The sequence below is a fragment of the Protopterus annectens genome, chromosome 8.part0 (assembly GCF_019279795.1).
Source record: "Protopterus annectens isolate FY-2018-M chromosome 8.part0, PAN1.0, whole genome shotgun sequence".
In the NCBI taxonomy this organism is placed as follows: domain Eukaryota; kingdom Metazoa; phylum Chordata; order Ceratodontiformes; family Protopteridae; genus Protopterus; species Protopterus annectens.
The window spans coordinates 767,092,896-767,110,966 of NC_056741.1; the positions used below are offsets into that span (position 1 = coordinate 767,092,896).

General features: G+C 42.6%; 1 protein-coding gene across 3 annotated transcripts in view; it reads left to right on the forward strand.

The window, feature by feature from the left end:
- The first annotated feature begins 225 nt into the window (after nucleotides 1-225).
- The window catches only part of LOC122809034 (vascular cell adhesion protein 1-like), a 318,139-nt gene continuing 300,293 nt past the window's right edge, over nucleotides 226-18,071 (forward strand). Inside the window, exon 1 of one of the 3 annotated variants that reach the window (XM_044080238.1) lies at nucleotides 226-461. In XM_044080238.1, coding sequence (XP_043936173.1) covers nucleotides 407-461 — 55 coding nt within the window. In that variant the 5' untranslated portion in view covers nucleotides 226-406. The remainder of the gene's footprint in view (nucleotides 462-18,071) is intronic. The other 2 variants (XM_044080237.1, XM_044080239.1) reach the window with 2 other exon arrangements.

The following is an 18,071-nucleotide window of genomic DNA, read 5'->3' on the forward strand; positions in this document are numbered from 1 at the left end:
CCGTGTGCATGTTTAGTTCTAGTTTCAAACCGTAGCACTCGTATTTCTTAAACATTTCTGTCTTTAAATCTTGCTGGAATATCCTCAGTGACCCTGACCCCATATTCCATGAACTGTCCCGTTTTTCATTTGCTTTTGCTCTTTTGGCACTCAGGCAATCACTGATTTTATTTTTCGTGCTAACAGCGGACACGCCTTGCATCTGGGTCTTTTTCCCAAGGCATTCAGTACTATGGTGACCCGAATATCCGGGAAATTCCATATAATTGTGTAACTGTCAGGCATATAAATGGCTGTGCACACACACAGATACTTGACACACTGTAGAGGCAGCAAATGCACCTTCCTCACGGTATTTTGCTAAGGAGCAAACTTACCTCCTTTACTTCAGAAGGGCAACGACAAGATGAGAGGCTACTTCACAGTGGCGCCGTTGTACACGTTGGTGTGTTTGTTGTCTGGTAAGTGACTTTGGCACTTCGCTGCCTGAGCTTTTTTTTAATACATGAATTTAAACTGCATTCTTCGGTGAACTTTGTTCTTAAGCTATAACTTGTGGGGACTGTTGGTAGTTTGATAAACCATCATTGATGAGGCTTTGATATTAACAAAAAAAATGAGATTTTAACAGTGATGATTGGAAGCTTCTACAGTTCTTTAGCAGATTTCTCTAAAGTGGAATTTTAATCGCAGACTAGGAAAGTATAAAAGCTGTGTCCTTTCCCCTGCTCCCAAATGCAAATCAAAACCTATCGACGCATTTGTTGCATAAATACTTTGATTATTTACGAAACTTGAGGTAGCGCACACTCCCTTTTCCCCAGTTGATTCAGGTATAGCGGAATGATTTTGAACTGCTATTTAATTTTGCTTTTTCTTCATAAACTTGTTCGGGGTACTCGCGCACTTTATTAATTGCCTAACTTCTCCTCGCTGATTATATAGGATATAGTATTTAGACCTAATTGAAAAATCAAAATGCTCCCCTTTTGATCCTTTGATTTTTAGTCTGGTGTTGTATTTGTAAATCTTAGAGGTCAAGCAGTATGGCTACACTGAAGATTTTTTTAAGTTTTGAGAATCGGGCGTGCTGTGGCCCGTCCTCACACTTACAACAGTACCCCAAGGCGAGTTTTTGCACTACTAATTTCATCCAGGAGAGTTTTTGCACTACTAATTTCATCCGAATAACAACACATGAATTATTTAATCACGGTTTATATTTTGGCTAAGTTCATTATGCCTTGATGTAATATCCACCCCCCCCCCCCACCCCCACACACACACACACCTCTCAACACATACTTCTCAACTTCTTAGCCCAAGAAACCTGGAGAAAGCCAAAAATAATGCTGGTACAAATGCCCCAAAACAGGGACAGATTTTTTATATATTCTTCTTATAAACTTAGAAAGTTGATAGAATAAAAATGTGATAGCAGGCATTTTCTGAAGGATACGAAGTGAAACACTGAAACGATTGCCATTATTTAGTGACTTTAAATGGTTTACAGAAAAACACAGATTTCATGAGGAACAGATCCAAAATACCAGGCAAACATCTGAACAGTTGAGAGGCATGCCCCAGCATTGTTGTTGCAGAATTCTGGACAGTTATAACTAATGCTTACAAAATTGTAGACAAAGTTATAACTAATGGGGGGACAAAAGCCCAAATCAGGGACAAATTCATTTTTTTAAATATTACTCAAATTCACATAAAATGTAATTGAACAAGAAGTTCTTAGTGTTAACAAATCCATGTTACATGCTGTTCTACATTGAAATAGTCTGTCACTGATTCACCGTTAGCGGTTTGACCAGACATCAGTGCTAAATGATACTGAATCATTTAATTCATTAAAATTAATTAATTTAACTTGTTGCAAGCATGGGCTAAACAAGCCAATAGTGCCCAACAGGGTGGGTGTATCATTTAATTCATTAAAATTAATTAATTTAACTTGTTGCAAGCATGGGCTAAACAAGCCAATAGTGCCCAACAGGGTGGGTGTTATCAGGGATGTAACACACACCCTTGGGTAAATTCCCTGATATTGCCCACCCTTGAGGGCATTTTGCAGTTAGAGAATGGGATATCTATTGAATTGTTATGCATTTTTAATAAATACTTTTTAAATATATTGTTTTTTAAAATAGTTTCTTTGGTTAATATTTCAGACTTTCTGTAGCTTATGCAATTGCTGTTGGAGGAAATATTTTGCATTCAGAATACAAGCTGTGTAAATATTTAATGTCTATACATGCACACATTCAGAAGTACAGGCAGACTGATACATATGTATATACATAGAAACACACACACACACATGCACACACTCAGCTACTGCAGCTCCTTTTACAACCCCCCCCCCCACACACACACAAATCACATATTATTAAGGTCAGGCAATAATACCTGATATTAGAATTTTATATATATATATATATATATATATATATATATATATATATATTTTTTTTTTAATTGGATGTTGACAAACTGCATGTTGCAAACAGCATTGTTATTCCCTAGCCTACATTTTGTTTCTCTCTCTCTCTCTGTCTCACACACACATACACACACACGCACACACACACACACACACACACACGCAAACACACACACACACCTGACCAGCAGTTGCAGCTTCTTTGCTGCAACTCCCCTCCACATAACTCTTACACGTTTTGCATCCTGGTTCTTTTTGCTTGTTTTTTTTTTTTTTTTTTTTTTTTTTGAGGATTAAGGACAATTGAGGATTAAGGACAATCAGTAATGCCAGAAATTAGAGTTTCACATTTCTTATTTTGTAAGTCTTACAAACTGAATTCTGCAGTCTAAAGACGTTGGTCTTCTCTGACTTACTCTCTCTGTATTTCTGTCTCACTCTCTCACTCGGACACACTGGTGCACTTCTCTCTCTCTCTACACACACATGGACCATGAGCTACAATGACTACATCAAAAATACCATGTTAATGAAAACATGACTTTACCAATGTTATGAGAGTTTATGAAGACATATATTTTAGCTTGATGACCTCAGGGTACTGAAAATATTAATCAATACATGGGACGTGCTGACTCTCCATGGACTGGAATAAATTCCATGCATCTTCATGGTTTGTCTGGAATTCTATGAGGTACCACTGTATCTTTGGAATTGATTCTGTAGTAGATGCTACAGACTGGACAGTGATTTGCCATCTGTTCAATATCTTTGGGAATTCCTATCCAAATCACAATGTTACTTGTGCTTTCTTTACACTTAACAGTTCCCAAGTTTGTTTCATATATTCTACCTAATATGAGATAATGGAGCTGGTTTGACACAATTATTTAGTTGGTATTAAACATCAGTCTCTGTGATTATTTTTTATACAACAGATGTCTTAGATTTGAATTATCAAAAAAACTTTTTCTTGTCATGTAGCCATCTTGTCAGTAGCATATTTTCAGTAACTGTAGCTTGAAGTAATTTTCTGTATGATGAAGATATTATAATAAATTATCTGCACATATGACTAAGTCAACATTGTATTTTCCAATGTCTGATGATTAATTTGTGACTGAAGTTTGTGATCCTGCATCACTGCACACTGCAATGTGTTCCTGACATTTTATGTGCTGAACTGCATGAATGTGTAAGTCATCATTGCAAAACTGAATTGTTAATTCGGCAGTTATGCAAGTCCTAGCCTGTTTGACTATGCACACTGTTGTTCCTGACTACACTGTGCCGTCTGTTTGATTATGCACACTGTTGTTCCTGACTACACTGTGCTGTCTAGTGTTTTATTCTTGCACATGCACACTAGGAATTCATTGACTCATCCTCACTAATTCACACTCACAGCTTGTTTATATGCTAGGTTGCTGAACTGATATGACTGGAGATAGTAAATTTCACTCTTTTATACACACAATGTCTTAATTTGAGCAAGAGGTTTAATTTATGCCCAACATTATTCAATAATGAGGTGCTCGTCTCAGACAGAATTTCTTAGTCCAATTGTCTGAATGAACGTTCCATAATGATGTTAGATTGGGACATTCTTTTTGCTGTAAATGTGATAACTATACCATGCATGCTTACATTTCCAGTCCAGTGACGTTTGGATTGGTACAACTGCTGACTTTCTGAGGTCACTGAAGGAATTATGTACAGTACCGCAACACAAAAATCAACTACAGTCCTAGATTGTATTCTGCCTGATGTGGGTCGGCTTGAGTATTAAATCCATTAAATTTGTTTTCTTCAGTCACTTGCAAAACAGGTTTCTTTTCTTTCTATACTTGTACACCTCAAAAAATAGTTGACTTGATAATTCATACACTCATAAATTCACAAATTTTGGTAAAAATGTATCACGGTGGCTTCTGAAATGAATGTGAGCACTATACTCATGCCTTGTCAGCAACAGCTGATTATGCCCTGTAAGAGCTTGCACCTAGGGTAGCTGCTCTCTTCAGTCCAACCTAATTTTGGTTCTTCATGAGCATTTATACTTTTTGAAGCATCCTGTGCACATCTAAATAGAAAACTGACTGAAACCTGTGTATAAATAATCAAACAAATAAAAAACATGTTCACCATTCACTAGTACTTTAATGTACAATGAAAGTGCTTAACTGTAGATTATATTGGTGAAAGGCGAACATGATTTTTTTATTTGCCCTTCTAAATTGTCAATAAATGACAAGCTCTTTCTGACCTTGCAATAACTTTTCTGTAATTGATGCCGTTTTAGTTTTCTGCTCTTCAAGAAAGGTAAAATGTAACTTTAAGGCTTTTTCTTCAGTAGTGTACAGAAATAAGGTACACTGTACCTTTTCAAACTTCTGCTTTATTCCACTCACAGTGAGGAATACATCAACATTTTAATTCCAAGCTTACCAGTTTTCTGCTAAGTCACTTTGTAGTGAGAAGATTCACAGAATTTGCTGCTGGATAATTTTTCCACTATGAAGTATATTTCAGTACTTCCAGACACATAAATTCTTGAAAACATAAAGGGCCGGATTCACGAAGGCTTGCACGGAGTCTAAGAGTAGAGTAAGACTCCATGCAGCCAACATGTCCGCAGATCAATCCAGGAAGAGCCGGTAGGGGCGTGTAACAGAGCTCCTTAAACTAGTCCTACACAGACAGGGCTTGGATATGCAAATTACCTCAATTGCAGGTGAAAGCTATGCAAATGAGGTAAATTTGCGATCCAGGAAACCCGAACCTGTCCGAGTAGGAGTAGTGTTATTTGCAGAAATTTACTTAGTTGACAACTGAGTAAGGTTCTGCAAATAGCAAAACAGAGCCGTGACAGCTCCAAAAAAAGGATGCATTTACAGGAGGAAGCATACCAATGGCCAAAAATACGGTCATTGGCAATGTTCACTGATGCAAAATAAAAATAAATAACTTTTTTTTTCATCCCGATCTCCGGGGTTTAAGCGTAGAGCAGCGCTGCGCAAACGCGCTGCGCCCTAAAAAACAGAAAATCAATAATTATGATCCACAAATGTGGATGTTATAGCTGATATGAATTTACAATGTAAGTGAATGGAAGGCTGAAGACAACATGGCCACCGAGTAGAGGTTGCTAAGGGGGAAAGCTCAGTCTAAGAGATGTAACCAAGTATTAGTAGGCAATCTCATGCAAATGAGGGTTAGGATAGTGAATCGCAAGTTTACATAGCAAATGAGCACAATCAGTGGAGTGTAGGAGTAGGATAAGGGGAGTAACAGAGTAGAAGATAAGTGACATCACGAGGGGGCATGTATGAAAGAAGTGAAGCTCATTGGAGCTGAGTGGAATGTCAGGTGATATTTACATATCATTGAAAGAGGTGTGTCAACAGGTAGGCTAGGTAAAGTAAAGAAATTGAAGGTGTATGCCGTGGATAACACCAAAGTTTCTTGCTGAGCATGCATGCGCACGTGTGCACGCCAGTAAACCCGAGTAAGACAGTGTGCGCGCGTGTTAACGTGTGTGCACGCATGTAAGCCGGAGTAAGCATATGTAAGGCTGTGTAAACAGTTGTAAGCGTGTTTGCAGTGGTGTGTGGAGATTTTAACAAGAATAAGCAAGTTTTACTCCGTGTAAGCATGTGTGCGCGCATGTGAGCTGCTGTGAGCGTGTTTGCGCTTGTGTGCGGCGCTCCCCCCTGAAGAAACAGAAAGGAAAAAGGAAGCACACCAAATAGTAGGAAGTTACCAGGGAGTACCAGCAGAGCTAGCAGGTGAAAACAATCAGAATCAGGCAATTACACAGGCAGTACACTAGCCCAGCCCATCCCAGCACTTAAAACTCTGCAAACAATGCGTTCCATATGAACTCCAAGAAGAGCTAAACCCCCACATACAGCTGCTGTTCAATCTCAGCCTTACTACAGGATATGTACCCAAAGAATGACGTACAGCAACAGTGGTCCCACTCCACAAAGGTGGTGCCTCTACGGACCCTGGAAACTATCGCCCCATAAGCCTGACTAGCCTGGTCTGCAAAGCTATGGAGAGGATCATCATGGAACTGATAAACAAAGACATTGGGGACCTACAGACACTGGATCCTACCCAATTTGGCTTTGTTAAGGGCAGATCTTGCCTCTTAAACCTGGTCGATTTCTTTGAAACAGTCACCAAGGCCATTGATGAGGGGGAAGGTAGTCCACACAGCCTACCTGGACCTTGCAAAAGCCTTCGGCACAATATCCCACTCAGGCATCATAGATAAGCTCTCCAGCTTAAATATAAACCCCTATGTCATAAGATGGGTTGCAAACGGGCTCAAAGACAGAACCCACATAGTCAGAATTGCTGGAGCCATGTCAGACTCTAAACCAGTTACAAGTGGCATCTCACAAGGCGCAGTCCTGGGACCTCTTGTGTTCGGCATATATTTTTCGGAGGTACAGGCTAACATGGGAGGACTGTGGCTGACCAGGTTTACAGATGACTGCAAACTGAGCGCCATAATTGACTCTCCAGCTGACACAAGCATCCTCCAAAAGGGTCTCATAGAGATGGATAACAGGTGCCAGAGCCATGGCCTAAAGCTAAACGCTGAAAAGTGTATAGTCATACCCTTTGGGAAAAACAAAGTGCACACAAATTACCACATAGGCGGGAATCCATTAAGTATGGAAGAAGTAATTAGGGACCTGGGGACCCAAGTTGACAGTAATTTCCCCTTTGACAACCACATTGCCAAAGTGGTTAGAAAGACCTTCTATATAGCCTACCTTATCATGAAAGGATTCACATCTACATCGAGGGAGGTCATTGTTATTATTATTATTTTATTATTATTTATTTATTTATTTAAATTTGTTGACCGGGAGTGTCTGACTGGACGTGGGTCCATTTTCAGCGGAGGCCCGGGGAGAAAAGCTCCACAGTAAAATAAACAGACAGTAGTTACATTGGATTACATAGTGATTAACAATTTAACATTGTGCCCCTTTATTCATCCCTCATCAGGCCCATAATTGAATACAATGCCCCATTTGGGATGTACCTTACCTGACACCTGCAGCAACTAGAAAGACCCCAAAAGTACCTCACAAATAGGATCATGGGACTCAAACAGATGCCATATGCTGCTCGGTTAAAGAAACTACAGCTCTACTCAGTTGCATACCGCCTACTTAGAGGCGATCTATGCCTGACGTATAAAGCCATGTCCAACCCGGAATTAATGAACATGCTCCACCTCAGAAAATCCAAATACCGTATAGCTACGCGCTCGAGGGACTTGAACCTGAGCACAGAAATACGTTGGACATGCTGGGGGGACAGATTCCTAACCCAGAGGCTCCCTTCACTCTGGAATAGTATCCCAGTCCATGTTAGGCAGAGCCCCTCACTGACTCTCTTCAAGAGGAATCTTGACAAGTGGATGGGAGATCGTAGGTTTACAACGGGGATTACGTCGGTGTCACTACTAGACAGAGGCACAGTAAACTAACCTTAAAAAGGGCACAGTAAAATCAGTTCAGAGGGTGGTGAAAGCCAAACACACTCTGGCTGGGCTTGTAAATGCCTCAGGGCAGATATCCTAGTATGAACCTATGAACCTAAGTAGGGCATAGCTGAGCAAAAGGCAACATGCTCATATTTGCACTACTGGCCCTTAAGCAGTCTGTTCTGCTCAGTATGAAAATATAAAGCAGTGATGGGCCACGAACCCAGGATACTGTGCACTACAATCATAGTACTGAACCACTAAGCCATGACAGCATTGCAGTGGTCAGCCTGTATGAAGAAATGTTGATAAGTCTATGCTAAGTATTCCATGGAAACCCTGCAGGCACAGCATAATCCCTGTCGAGGTATGACACAAAGGTGAGTCCTGCAGTAAGAATAGAACCTGACTTTCAACACACACAGTAGAAATGTTAATATTGGACATGTACACATACATCAGCAGATGTAGTGGACCTCAGACAGCAACATACTGAAAGGTCACACTGGGCATGCTCACACACTTGAATAAGTGAGACACATGTCAGGCAACAGAACACTGACAGTCTGAACTGGGCATGCTCACACACTTAATCCATGTCGGAGTACAGCAGTGGGCCACACATCAGGCAGTTGCATGTGTTAACCCAGGAACCTCTCCCTATCCAGCAATCTGCCTTGTGCACACAGTTATAGGACAACAGACACATATATAATATAGTGGAACCCTGTCATTATCAAATATGTTCTGCAGATACCTAAGTTGTTCATAGAAAGTGGGAAAGCAAAGACGATAAAACCTGCAAACAGTATCAGCAATAAACATTGTCCATCCTGAACATTAGCATAGGTTCAGAGGTCGATACTAGCCTATCCACCCTAGGGCATGTACAAGCCTAGCCAGAGTGTGTTTGGCTTTTGCAACCCTGTCAAAGTAGAACACTGTGTCTGTGAATAGTAGGTCACACAAGATAGCCCATTTACGTTTAGTGTATTGTGCATCTGTCTAGCAGGGACCCAGAAGATATCCCATGGGTAAACATACGATCACCCATCCACTTGTCAAGATGTCTCCTGTAGGTGGTCAGTGGGTGGCTCTACCCATGCAAAACTGGGATTACAATCAGGAGTGAGTGGAGCCTCTGGGATAAGAATCTGTCCCTCCAGCATGTCCCATTAACATCTGTGCTGAGGTATATGTCCCTGGAGTGTGTAGCTCCAAGGGAGTCAGATATCCTGAGGTGGAGCATGTCCATTAAATCTGGGTCGGATATTTCCTTAAACTACAGGCACACAACACATCCGTGTAACTGGTAAGCGACTGAGTAGAGCTGGAGTTACTGTATCTGAACTGTGCAGGGCATCCATGTGAGTCCCTACATCTGCTTGTTGTGGAACATTTGTGGTCATTACAGTTGCTGCAGGTGTCGGGTAAGGTACATCCCAAATGTGGCATTGTAACCAAGCATGGTCGTGATGAGTGTAGGGGCACAATGACCTCACTTGATCAACATGTGAAACCATATGGGATAAGGTGGGCTATATAGAAGTTCTGTCTAACCACTTTGGCAACGTGATTGTCAAAGGCGAGAGTACAAACAAGTTGTGTCCCCAAACCCATAACAACTACTACCATATGTAATGGATTACTACCTATGTGGTAATGTGTGGGCATGTTGTTATTCCCAAAGGGGATGACTATGCAACTAATGGCATTTAGCTGTAGTCCATGGCTCAGGCACCAGTCATCCTATCTCTGTGAGACCCCATTTGAGTATGCATGTGCCAGCCGGAGAGTTGATTATGGCACCCAGTTTGCAGTCATCTGCGAACATGGTCAGCCATATTCCTCCTGTGTTAACCGTACATCACACAAATACATACTGAACAAGAGAGGTCCAAGGACTGAGCCTTGTGTGATGCCATGTGTAACTGGTGTATAGTCAGACATGACACCTGCAATACTGAGCATGTGGGTGCTATCCCTGATCCAGGTAGCAATCCATTGTCTGAGATATGTGTTGATATCGACGCCGGTGAGCCTATGCATAATGGCCGAGTGGGGTATTGTATTGAAGGGTTGTGCAAGGTCCAGGTAGGCTGTGTGGACGACCGTTCCTACACTGGCGGACCTGGTAACTGTTTAAAGAATACAAACAGGTCCAGGAGGCAAGATCTGCCCACAACAATGCTGAAATGTGTAGGACCCAGTGTCTGTAGGTTCCCGATGTCTATGTGCTTGAGTCCCATTACAATACACTTCATAGCTTTGCAGAACAGGCTAGTTAGCCTTATAGGCCAATATTGTCTGTGGTTCGTTGTGGCAGCAACTCTGTGGAGCAGGACCACTATCACTGTACGCCATTCCGTGGGTACATATTTTATTTATTTCAGTTTGATTACTGGGGAAGTCCACTGGGCCAAGTAGAACCCATTTTCAGTGGAGGCCCGCAGAGAAAAGCTCCAGAGGCAGTTCAACTAAGGAATACAATGCATGAGAAGAATACAAAAGAATGTTCACACAGCAAGAATACATAGTAAGAACACTGCAAATGCAAATTTACAATAAAGTGTACACACAGCAAATGCTAAAGAAAAAAACAACAAAAAAAATATATATTTTTTTATGTACAAATAATTTGCAAAATTTTCAATATTTTTATCCTTACAGTGAAGTTAGAGTCAGCTAAAATCATTTAGCTAGAATTAGAGTGCATAAAGGTGCAGGAGTACAGCGGCTTAGTTTACAGGAACCTTGGAATTACATAGGGTGAAAGCAAGAACATTTCCATTTTGAAGATAGGTGGAAGAAAAGTTGGGTTTTAAAGTATTCTGTGTTAGGTATGGTTCTAAGAGAAGGAGGGAGAGTTCCATTTCCTACCTAGAGAGAATAGTAATTGCTGGCCGGCGGAATGTTTAGGTCTGGGGATGGAGATTAGATTTGGGTGTTCAGATCTTAATGATCAGTTGGGGATGTAAAGGGGAAGGATGTTGGATAGGGCAGGGCATTTTTCTGGGTAGAAAATTAATTTATGAGTGGTTGTTAGTTGGAGATAGGCAAGGTGGTTTGGGAGTTCTAGCCAGTTTAGAAATTGAAGGGAGAGGCAGTGGTGGGTTGAGTTTTTGGATTTAGTGGCGAATTTAGAGATTTTATTATAGCAAGCTTCAAGTTTAGAGGAGAGGGAGGCAGACAGATTAGTTAGAAGAGGGGGCCCATAAAGTAGAGAGGGAAGGAGGTAGGAGGTAGCTAAGGTTTGCCTAGAGGATTTTGAAAGAAATAGATTATTCCTGTAGAGCATACCTAACTTTTGGTGTTTTTTTTTATGTTTAGTTGAATGTGGAGGTAATTTAAGCGTCACAATGGTTATGCCAAGGAGTTTAGCATAGGGTACCACTTCTATTGGGGTGTTAGTTTGGCTGAGGATGTTGGAAGTATTTTTGTCAAAGGAGGAAGCCTTGGTAGGGTGGAAAATTAGTATTTTGGATTTACTGGAGTTGAGGGAGAGATGGTTTTGGTGCATCCAGTTTTCTGTAGTGGAAAAAGCTGTTTGTGTTTTGGAGAGAAGTTCAGAAAAATTGGGGGTGGCACAGACTAAGGTAGAGTCATCAGTGTATTGGATGAATGTTGAGTCAGAGAGAGCAGTGTGAAGGTTGTTTATGAAGATGTTGAAAAGTATGGGACCGAGGATGGAACCCTGAGGAATGCCGGTAGGAGTAGGTAAGAAGGAGGAGGTAGAGTTCTTCCATCTGACAGCCTGAGATCTGTCATAGAGGTAACTGGAGAACCAGGAAAGAGTATTAGTGGAAAGATTAAGGTTGGAGAGGTGGCAGAGTAGGTGTGTATGGGAGATGGTGTCAAAGGCTTTAGATAGGTCTAGCAGAACAGTGGATACAAGAAGACCAGAATCTCAGGCTTAATTAATTGTTTCTAAGAAGGAAAGTAGGGAAGTTATAGTGCTGTGGCCTGGACGGAAACCGTGTTGGGTGGGTGTAAGTAACTGATTCTCTGTTAAGTAGGGTAAAAGTTGGTAGTGGACACATTTCTCTAGAATTTTAGATATTGGAGAGAGTAGGGCTATACGGCGGAAGTTAGAAATGGAGTTGCTTTTACCTCCTTTATGAAGTGGTAAAATGTAGGCTGAGCGCCAGAGTTTGGGAACGTATGACTCTTGTAAGGATCGGTTAATCAGGATGCTAATTGGAAGAGCAATTCCTTCGGCTGCACATTTGAGGAAGGAGGGGGAATGTTGTTGGGGTGGAACAAGGTTTTAGTTTGGTTAAGAGCTTCTTTATGAATGTTGTGGAAACTGGTTTGAGTTGAAATATAGGGTGACAGTCATTAGAAGAGTTTAGGAAGTTGGAAGGGTTGTTGTTAGGGAATGTTTTGGTTAGCTTGGCTATAGAATCTGTAAAGAAAGTGTTGAAGAGAGAGCTCAGTTCAATGTCAGTTAAACTAGGGTCAGGGCAGGGGTTGTTTCGTGACCCAGGATGGAGAAGAGAGTTGACAGATTTCCAGAATTGTTTTGGGTTGTTATGATTAGTAGACTGAAGTTTATTGTAGTAGTTTTTTTTGTCCCAGGTGATTAGTTTTTTTTACTTGGTTGCGGAGTTGGGTATATTGGAGCAAGGCAGAAGACTGTTTACTTTTCTGATAAAGCTTCCAAGATTTGTCTCTGAGCTGCATGGTATGTTTAGTCTCTTTGGTCAGCCAAGGAGCAGAATTGGCTTTTATTCATTTGTTTCTAAGGGGGGCTTGGGAGTTAAGAGTATTTAGGAAGATGAAGTTAAAATGTTCTATGGCATTGTCGAGGGAGAGAGTGTAAAGGATTTGCCAGTTGATTTGTTTGAATATGTTAGAGAAAATTGTGGGGTTGAAGTTGCTAAAATTACGAGTTTGGATGTAATGATGTTGGAATTGAGAGGGGTTAGCTGAGCGATGAATGAAGGCAGGGAGATGGTCACTAAAAGAGTCAGGGATAGTTCCTGATAGAGAGATTTTTGTTTGGATGGGAGACTAAAATCCCATCTATGATGGATCCTGGGGGGTGGTTTTTGTTAGGCCTGATTGTAGAATGGATTTCTTGGGAGAAGTTGAAAAGGTTGATAGCTAGGGAGGGGGAAGGTGTGTTGATTTTGTTCCAATCAATGTTGACGTCACCTAGAATAAATGTTTCATATTTTATTTCAGATGAGGCCCAGTGGAGAATATTCTCCAGGGTAGAGATGTCGCATGGGGAGATGTATAAAGAAATGAAGCAGATATTTTTATGTTTATTGAGTTGGAGCAGACAAGCAGTTATTTCAGTATTTTTGAATAGAGGGGTTGGGATTTGCAGGGGGATTATGGAGAGAAGGTTAGAGTAGATTAGGGCAGAGCCTCCACCTTTTTTGTTTATTCGGTCACTCCTGAGGATGTTGAAACCTGGAGGTAAGATTTCAGAATCAGAGATATGGGGTTTTAGCCAGGTTTCAGAGATGGCTAAGATGTCAGGTTGGTTGTGATTAATCCAGGCGTGAACATGGTGAATTTTGTTGTTAAGGCTCTGGGCATTGATAGTGAAGACCTTAAGGGTGCTAGGAGAGGAATTAGGAGTAGAAGGAGTAGGAGGGAGAGGTGTATTTGAAGTGGGGGAGGAGGGGGAAGGAGGGAAGGAGTTGTTTGTACTGAGGCAGGGGCCAGGGTTAGGGTGAATGTCTCCAGATAAGGCTAGGAAATTATGTGAGATAACTTTAAGTCTTTTAAGTTTGGAGAGTAGGAAGTTGTTTGGGGTTGGTGGAAATGTAAGAGAGAGGCTTTTTTTAGAGGAGGAGAGTATTTTGGGATGGAAGAGGTGAAGTAGGTTTATTGGGATAAGGGAGGGGGAAATGGAGTGGAAGTGAGTGAGTAGAGGAGGTAGTGGATGGGAGAAAGTGATAGTATATGAGTAGTTGGCAGGTATGGGTGAGTTATTAAACAGTAAGAAGTAGCGTGATGGAGAGGAATAAGAAAGATGAGAAGAGAGAAGGGGAGTCTGAGGGAAAAGAGAATTTGGGAGTACATGTTTGAATGGGTGGGGTAAGGGATGGAGAAACTAAGAAGGTAGAAGGGAGTGGTTTTGGAGAGAATGTGAAGGAGTGGAAGGAAGATATAAAGTAGGAGAGGAGAGGGTAGGGTTAAGTGTAGTGAGAAGTGGGATGGGGTAAGAGGTTGGAGAAATAAGAGGAGGTTTAAGAGTGGTTAATTAATGTGGGAATTGATGGAGGACGGAAGGACTGTGATTGGTTGAAACAAATAGAGGGTGGAGTTGGTGAGGTATAAATGTGGAGGTGCTGGGGGCGGGTGAGATTTGGGGGCAGGGGAGGGGAGAGGAGTGAGCCCAAAGGGCGAACGGAGCAGGAAGAGCCAGTGGAGGAGAAGTGCAGAAGACAATCAGTAAAGAGTGAGTATTCAGAAGGTAAGTTTAACAAGTTTATCAGAGATGTGAAGATAGGGAAGGTAAGTGAAGGAGAGGAGGAAGGGTAGTAAGATGAGCAGAGAAGAGGAGTTAGAGGGTAGAATGCAAAGGAGAAAGATGGAGAAGGAAGAGACTTCAGAAAGGGAGTAGAGGAGGGCTGAGTAAAGGAAAGGAAGGCTGAGAGTTCTGGACAGTAGAGAGGGAGAGAGCAGCGGAATGGAGGTAGAGGGCTGTAGTAGGGGAGATAAGGAAGGAGAGGGAAAATAGTGGGAACAGTAAGAGGTAGTGGAGTGCCACCTAGTGGTCAGTCAGACTGGAGTAGTAGAGATGCCAAGGGGAGAATCAGGAAGGGAGCTAATGAGGTTCAGGAAGGCGGTAAGAAGTGCAGGGAGAACTAAAATAACAGAGAAGGGGGGTAGAAAGTATAGGGAGAACTAGGGGTGCAAGCAGTAAAGCAGAGGGGGGTAGTGGCTGCTGGCTAGTCTGGCAGGGAAGCGTACTGCGACCTAGTAGTATCAACTAATTAATAGTACAGAGTTACAACAGTACACATACTTTCTTGGAACTTTGTGGTAGGAGGACTCAGGGAACAGAAGGCCTTATAGTTTCAGGTTAATAGTTCGTTGGAGTTGGTTCGTGGTCAGAGATTTCAGGAGGGTATTTTCAGCAGGTTAGGGCAGGGTGGGCAGGGGCCCAAGTACTTAGGAGCAGACACTGGAGCCAGGGAAGCACAGCAGCTGAGGGGAAGAGTAGGGCAATAAAGACATATCCTGCAGTAACTCTGATATTGAACAGTGACGTAATGTGAGGGTTACGTCTGTCATGAAGCCCTTGTAAGATGCAGGCCGGGACACTGGCTGGTCCCATTGATGCTGTGTCCTCCGCTGTGAGGAGGGCAGAACTCACCTGTTTATTTGTGATGTCAGCGCGGTTACACTCTGTTGGGATGGACAGTAGCTCCTTAGGGGGGATGGCTCCTTTGGGGAGATGGGGGGGAGACATCTGCACTGAACCTGTTTGCCAGGATGTTGGCAATGTCTGTGGGTTCAGGGTATGTTTAGTCAGTATGCAGTAACTCACAGCATATCAGTGAGTGTCCACCCAGGTACCTGAATTAACTGAAGAAGGGCTTGTGAGTGTCCTACGTGTCTGGTGCAATTGTCTGTGAGAAGCAGGCCTGACATAAATACATGAGTGATTGTAGGTGTCTGGTAGTACAGATCACAGATGCCTTCCCTGTCTGGGATTGTGCTCTATCATGTAGTAGCGTCCTCCTTTCATTGTATAGCTTATTAATGGCCAGGGTCTAACAGACAGGTCCCCTGTCATTGGAGGAGTGAGTCCAGTTGTTATTTGGGATAGTACGATCCTTGCAGTCCACTAGGTGTCCATAGAATGTGTATGTAAAGGATTCAGCAGTCAGAGCCATACTTACCACTGTCCCAGGGTCTCTGAAGGATACCACCTTGGTTTGGAGGTGTGACATTTGCTTTTGAGAAGTTCACCAAGATTACCCAGGATGGGTGTGTGGACAGGATATGGATGTCCAGTGAGATAAATGTATGTTCTGGCCTTACCAATGAGGGGTATATCTCAGGTGTAGAACATAGAGTCCCCATGTTGGTGATGATCATGTCCAATATGTTGTCCCCTCTTGTGGGTGTCATGACCGGTTGTGCCATAGCATATGAGTGTACAATTAGTAGCAACTGTTGGGCGAGGGTGTTGGGGCCTGAGTACTATCCCCAGTCAATGTGTGGGTAATTGAAGTCACCCAGTATAATGGTGTTTGGGGAGACCTTCATATTGTCCAGTGTTCCCAGGAAAGCCGAGTGTGGTTCATGAGTTTGGGAGGGTGGTCTGTAGTAGGCAACAAACCAAAAGGCAGATATGCACAATGTTAGGTGCATATGTATGGTCTGTGATGCTTTGTGCAGTGCTACCAACCCGGAGGTATGTGTATCTGTGATGTATATGGATACTCCCCCTATTTGTGTTGGCCATTCTGAGTTTTGTGGTCAGAAAGCATGGTATGAAATATAACCTGGTAGTGCTGGTGTGCATTTGGGAGCCTGAACCAGGTGTCTGTTAGTGCACAGATATCGCTGTTGTCCATACTGAGGAGATTCCTGAGTGGTCGCAATTTGAGGGTAACACATCTGGTGTTGAGTAGGATTAGCCTCAGTGTTATGTACTCTGTAATGTCTATGGAGGTGGGTTTGTCTTTTGAGCCCCGCTTAAAAAAGACAGTATGGTGGTAGCAACTGCCTTAGCCAGTATTCGAAAGTTCAAGGGTGACAGGTGCAAGCAGTCCATGTGGTGTGCATTTGGGAGCCTGAACCAGGTGTCTGTTAGTGCACAGATATCGCTGTTGTCCATACTGAGGAGATTCCTGAGTGGTCGCAATTTGAGGGTAACACATCTGGTGTTGAGCAGCATTACCCTCAATGTTATGTACTCTGTAATGTCTATGGAGGTGGGTTTGTCTTTTGAGCCCCGCTTAAAAAAGGCAGTATGGTGGTAGCAACTGCCTTGGCCAGTATTCGAAAGTTCAAGGGTGACAGGTGCAAGCTGTCCATAGGGTAGCTACGTGGCATGTCGAGCATGTCACCCCAGGCTGACAGACACTGTATCCCCTGTGAATGACGCCAATATGTTAGCCAACTGTTAAACGTGATCAGTTTGTTGGTATACTGTGACATCATACTTGGTGAGTGTAAGATGGTAGACAAAGCCAGAGTCAAACTGGCCTGGGCTACATGATCAGAGAGTTCCTGTATGTATCATGTCATGTGGTCCAGGGAGGGATGTCTGCGGGTGTACGCACCAGCATGGACAATGCTGGTGCCAGTCCTGCACTTGCTGTAGAGTGACCTGAGTGCATGTGTTATGTTGTGGATCCTGCCACTCGAGAGACAGCTCAAAGTGGCTATTCCCTTGTTTGGCCTGGTGAGTGGGACGTCAGTATGTCTGACAATAAGTGTCACCTATTACAAGTGTATTAGGTGTGTTGTTTAGCCCGAAGGGCAGTGACTGTGTGGCACACTGACATGGTGAACTATGTGATATGTGGGTATTGTAGTGGGGTAGCAGTTGTTTGTGTGTCTGCTTTGGAGGTCTCTGCTGCTTAGGCAGAGTTTATGTAGATCCTCTGAGTATATTTATGTGTGGTAATGTGGTTTGATTGTTGTCACTATAGGTTTATGTGAGACTGATATGGGGTGTGTGTGGTTACCTTCACCACCTGATAGACTATGCCAGTGATGGGTCAAGAGAGCTCAGCCTCCTGTATGTCAATATTGTTGCATCTCTCACATATATCTGAGTTTGGTGGGAGGAGGAGAGGGTTGTCTGTGTACATGAGGCAGATGTGACAATGTGTCAAAACCACAATATTCACTAGCTGGACTGGAGAGTACACATGAAACTGACCCCTGGACATGGCAGGATATTATGTTGACATACTCCGTAGCCTGATCGCAAAGGATCAGTAGGGTGTTAAGTGTGTAAAAGAGTAACAGAGATTAGTGCTCAGGTTTGTTGGTGTTTTGTAAAGAGTAGCTGAGAAGGATTCCAGACTGAATCATGACACCTCCTTCAGCTATGTCATAAATAGCAATGTACACTCATATATGTCCTGGGTCAGGGCCAACTGTACCTGACTGACAATGCCG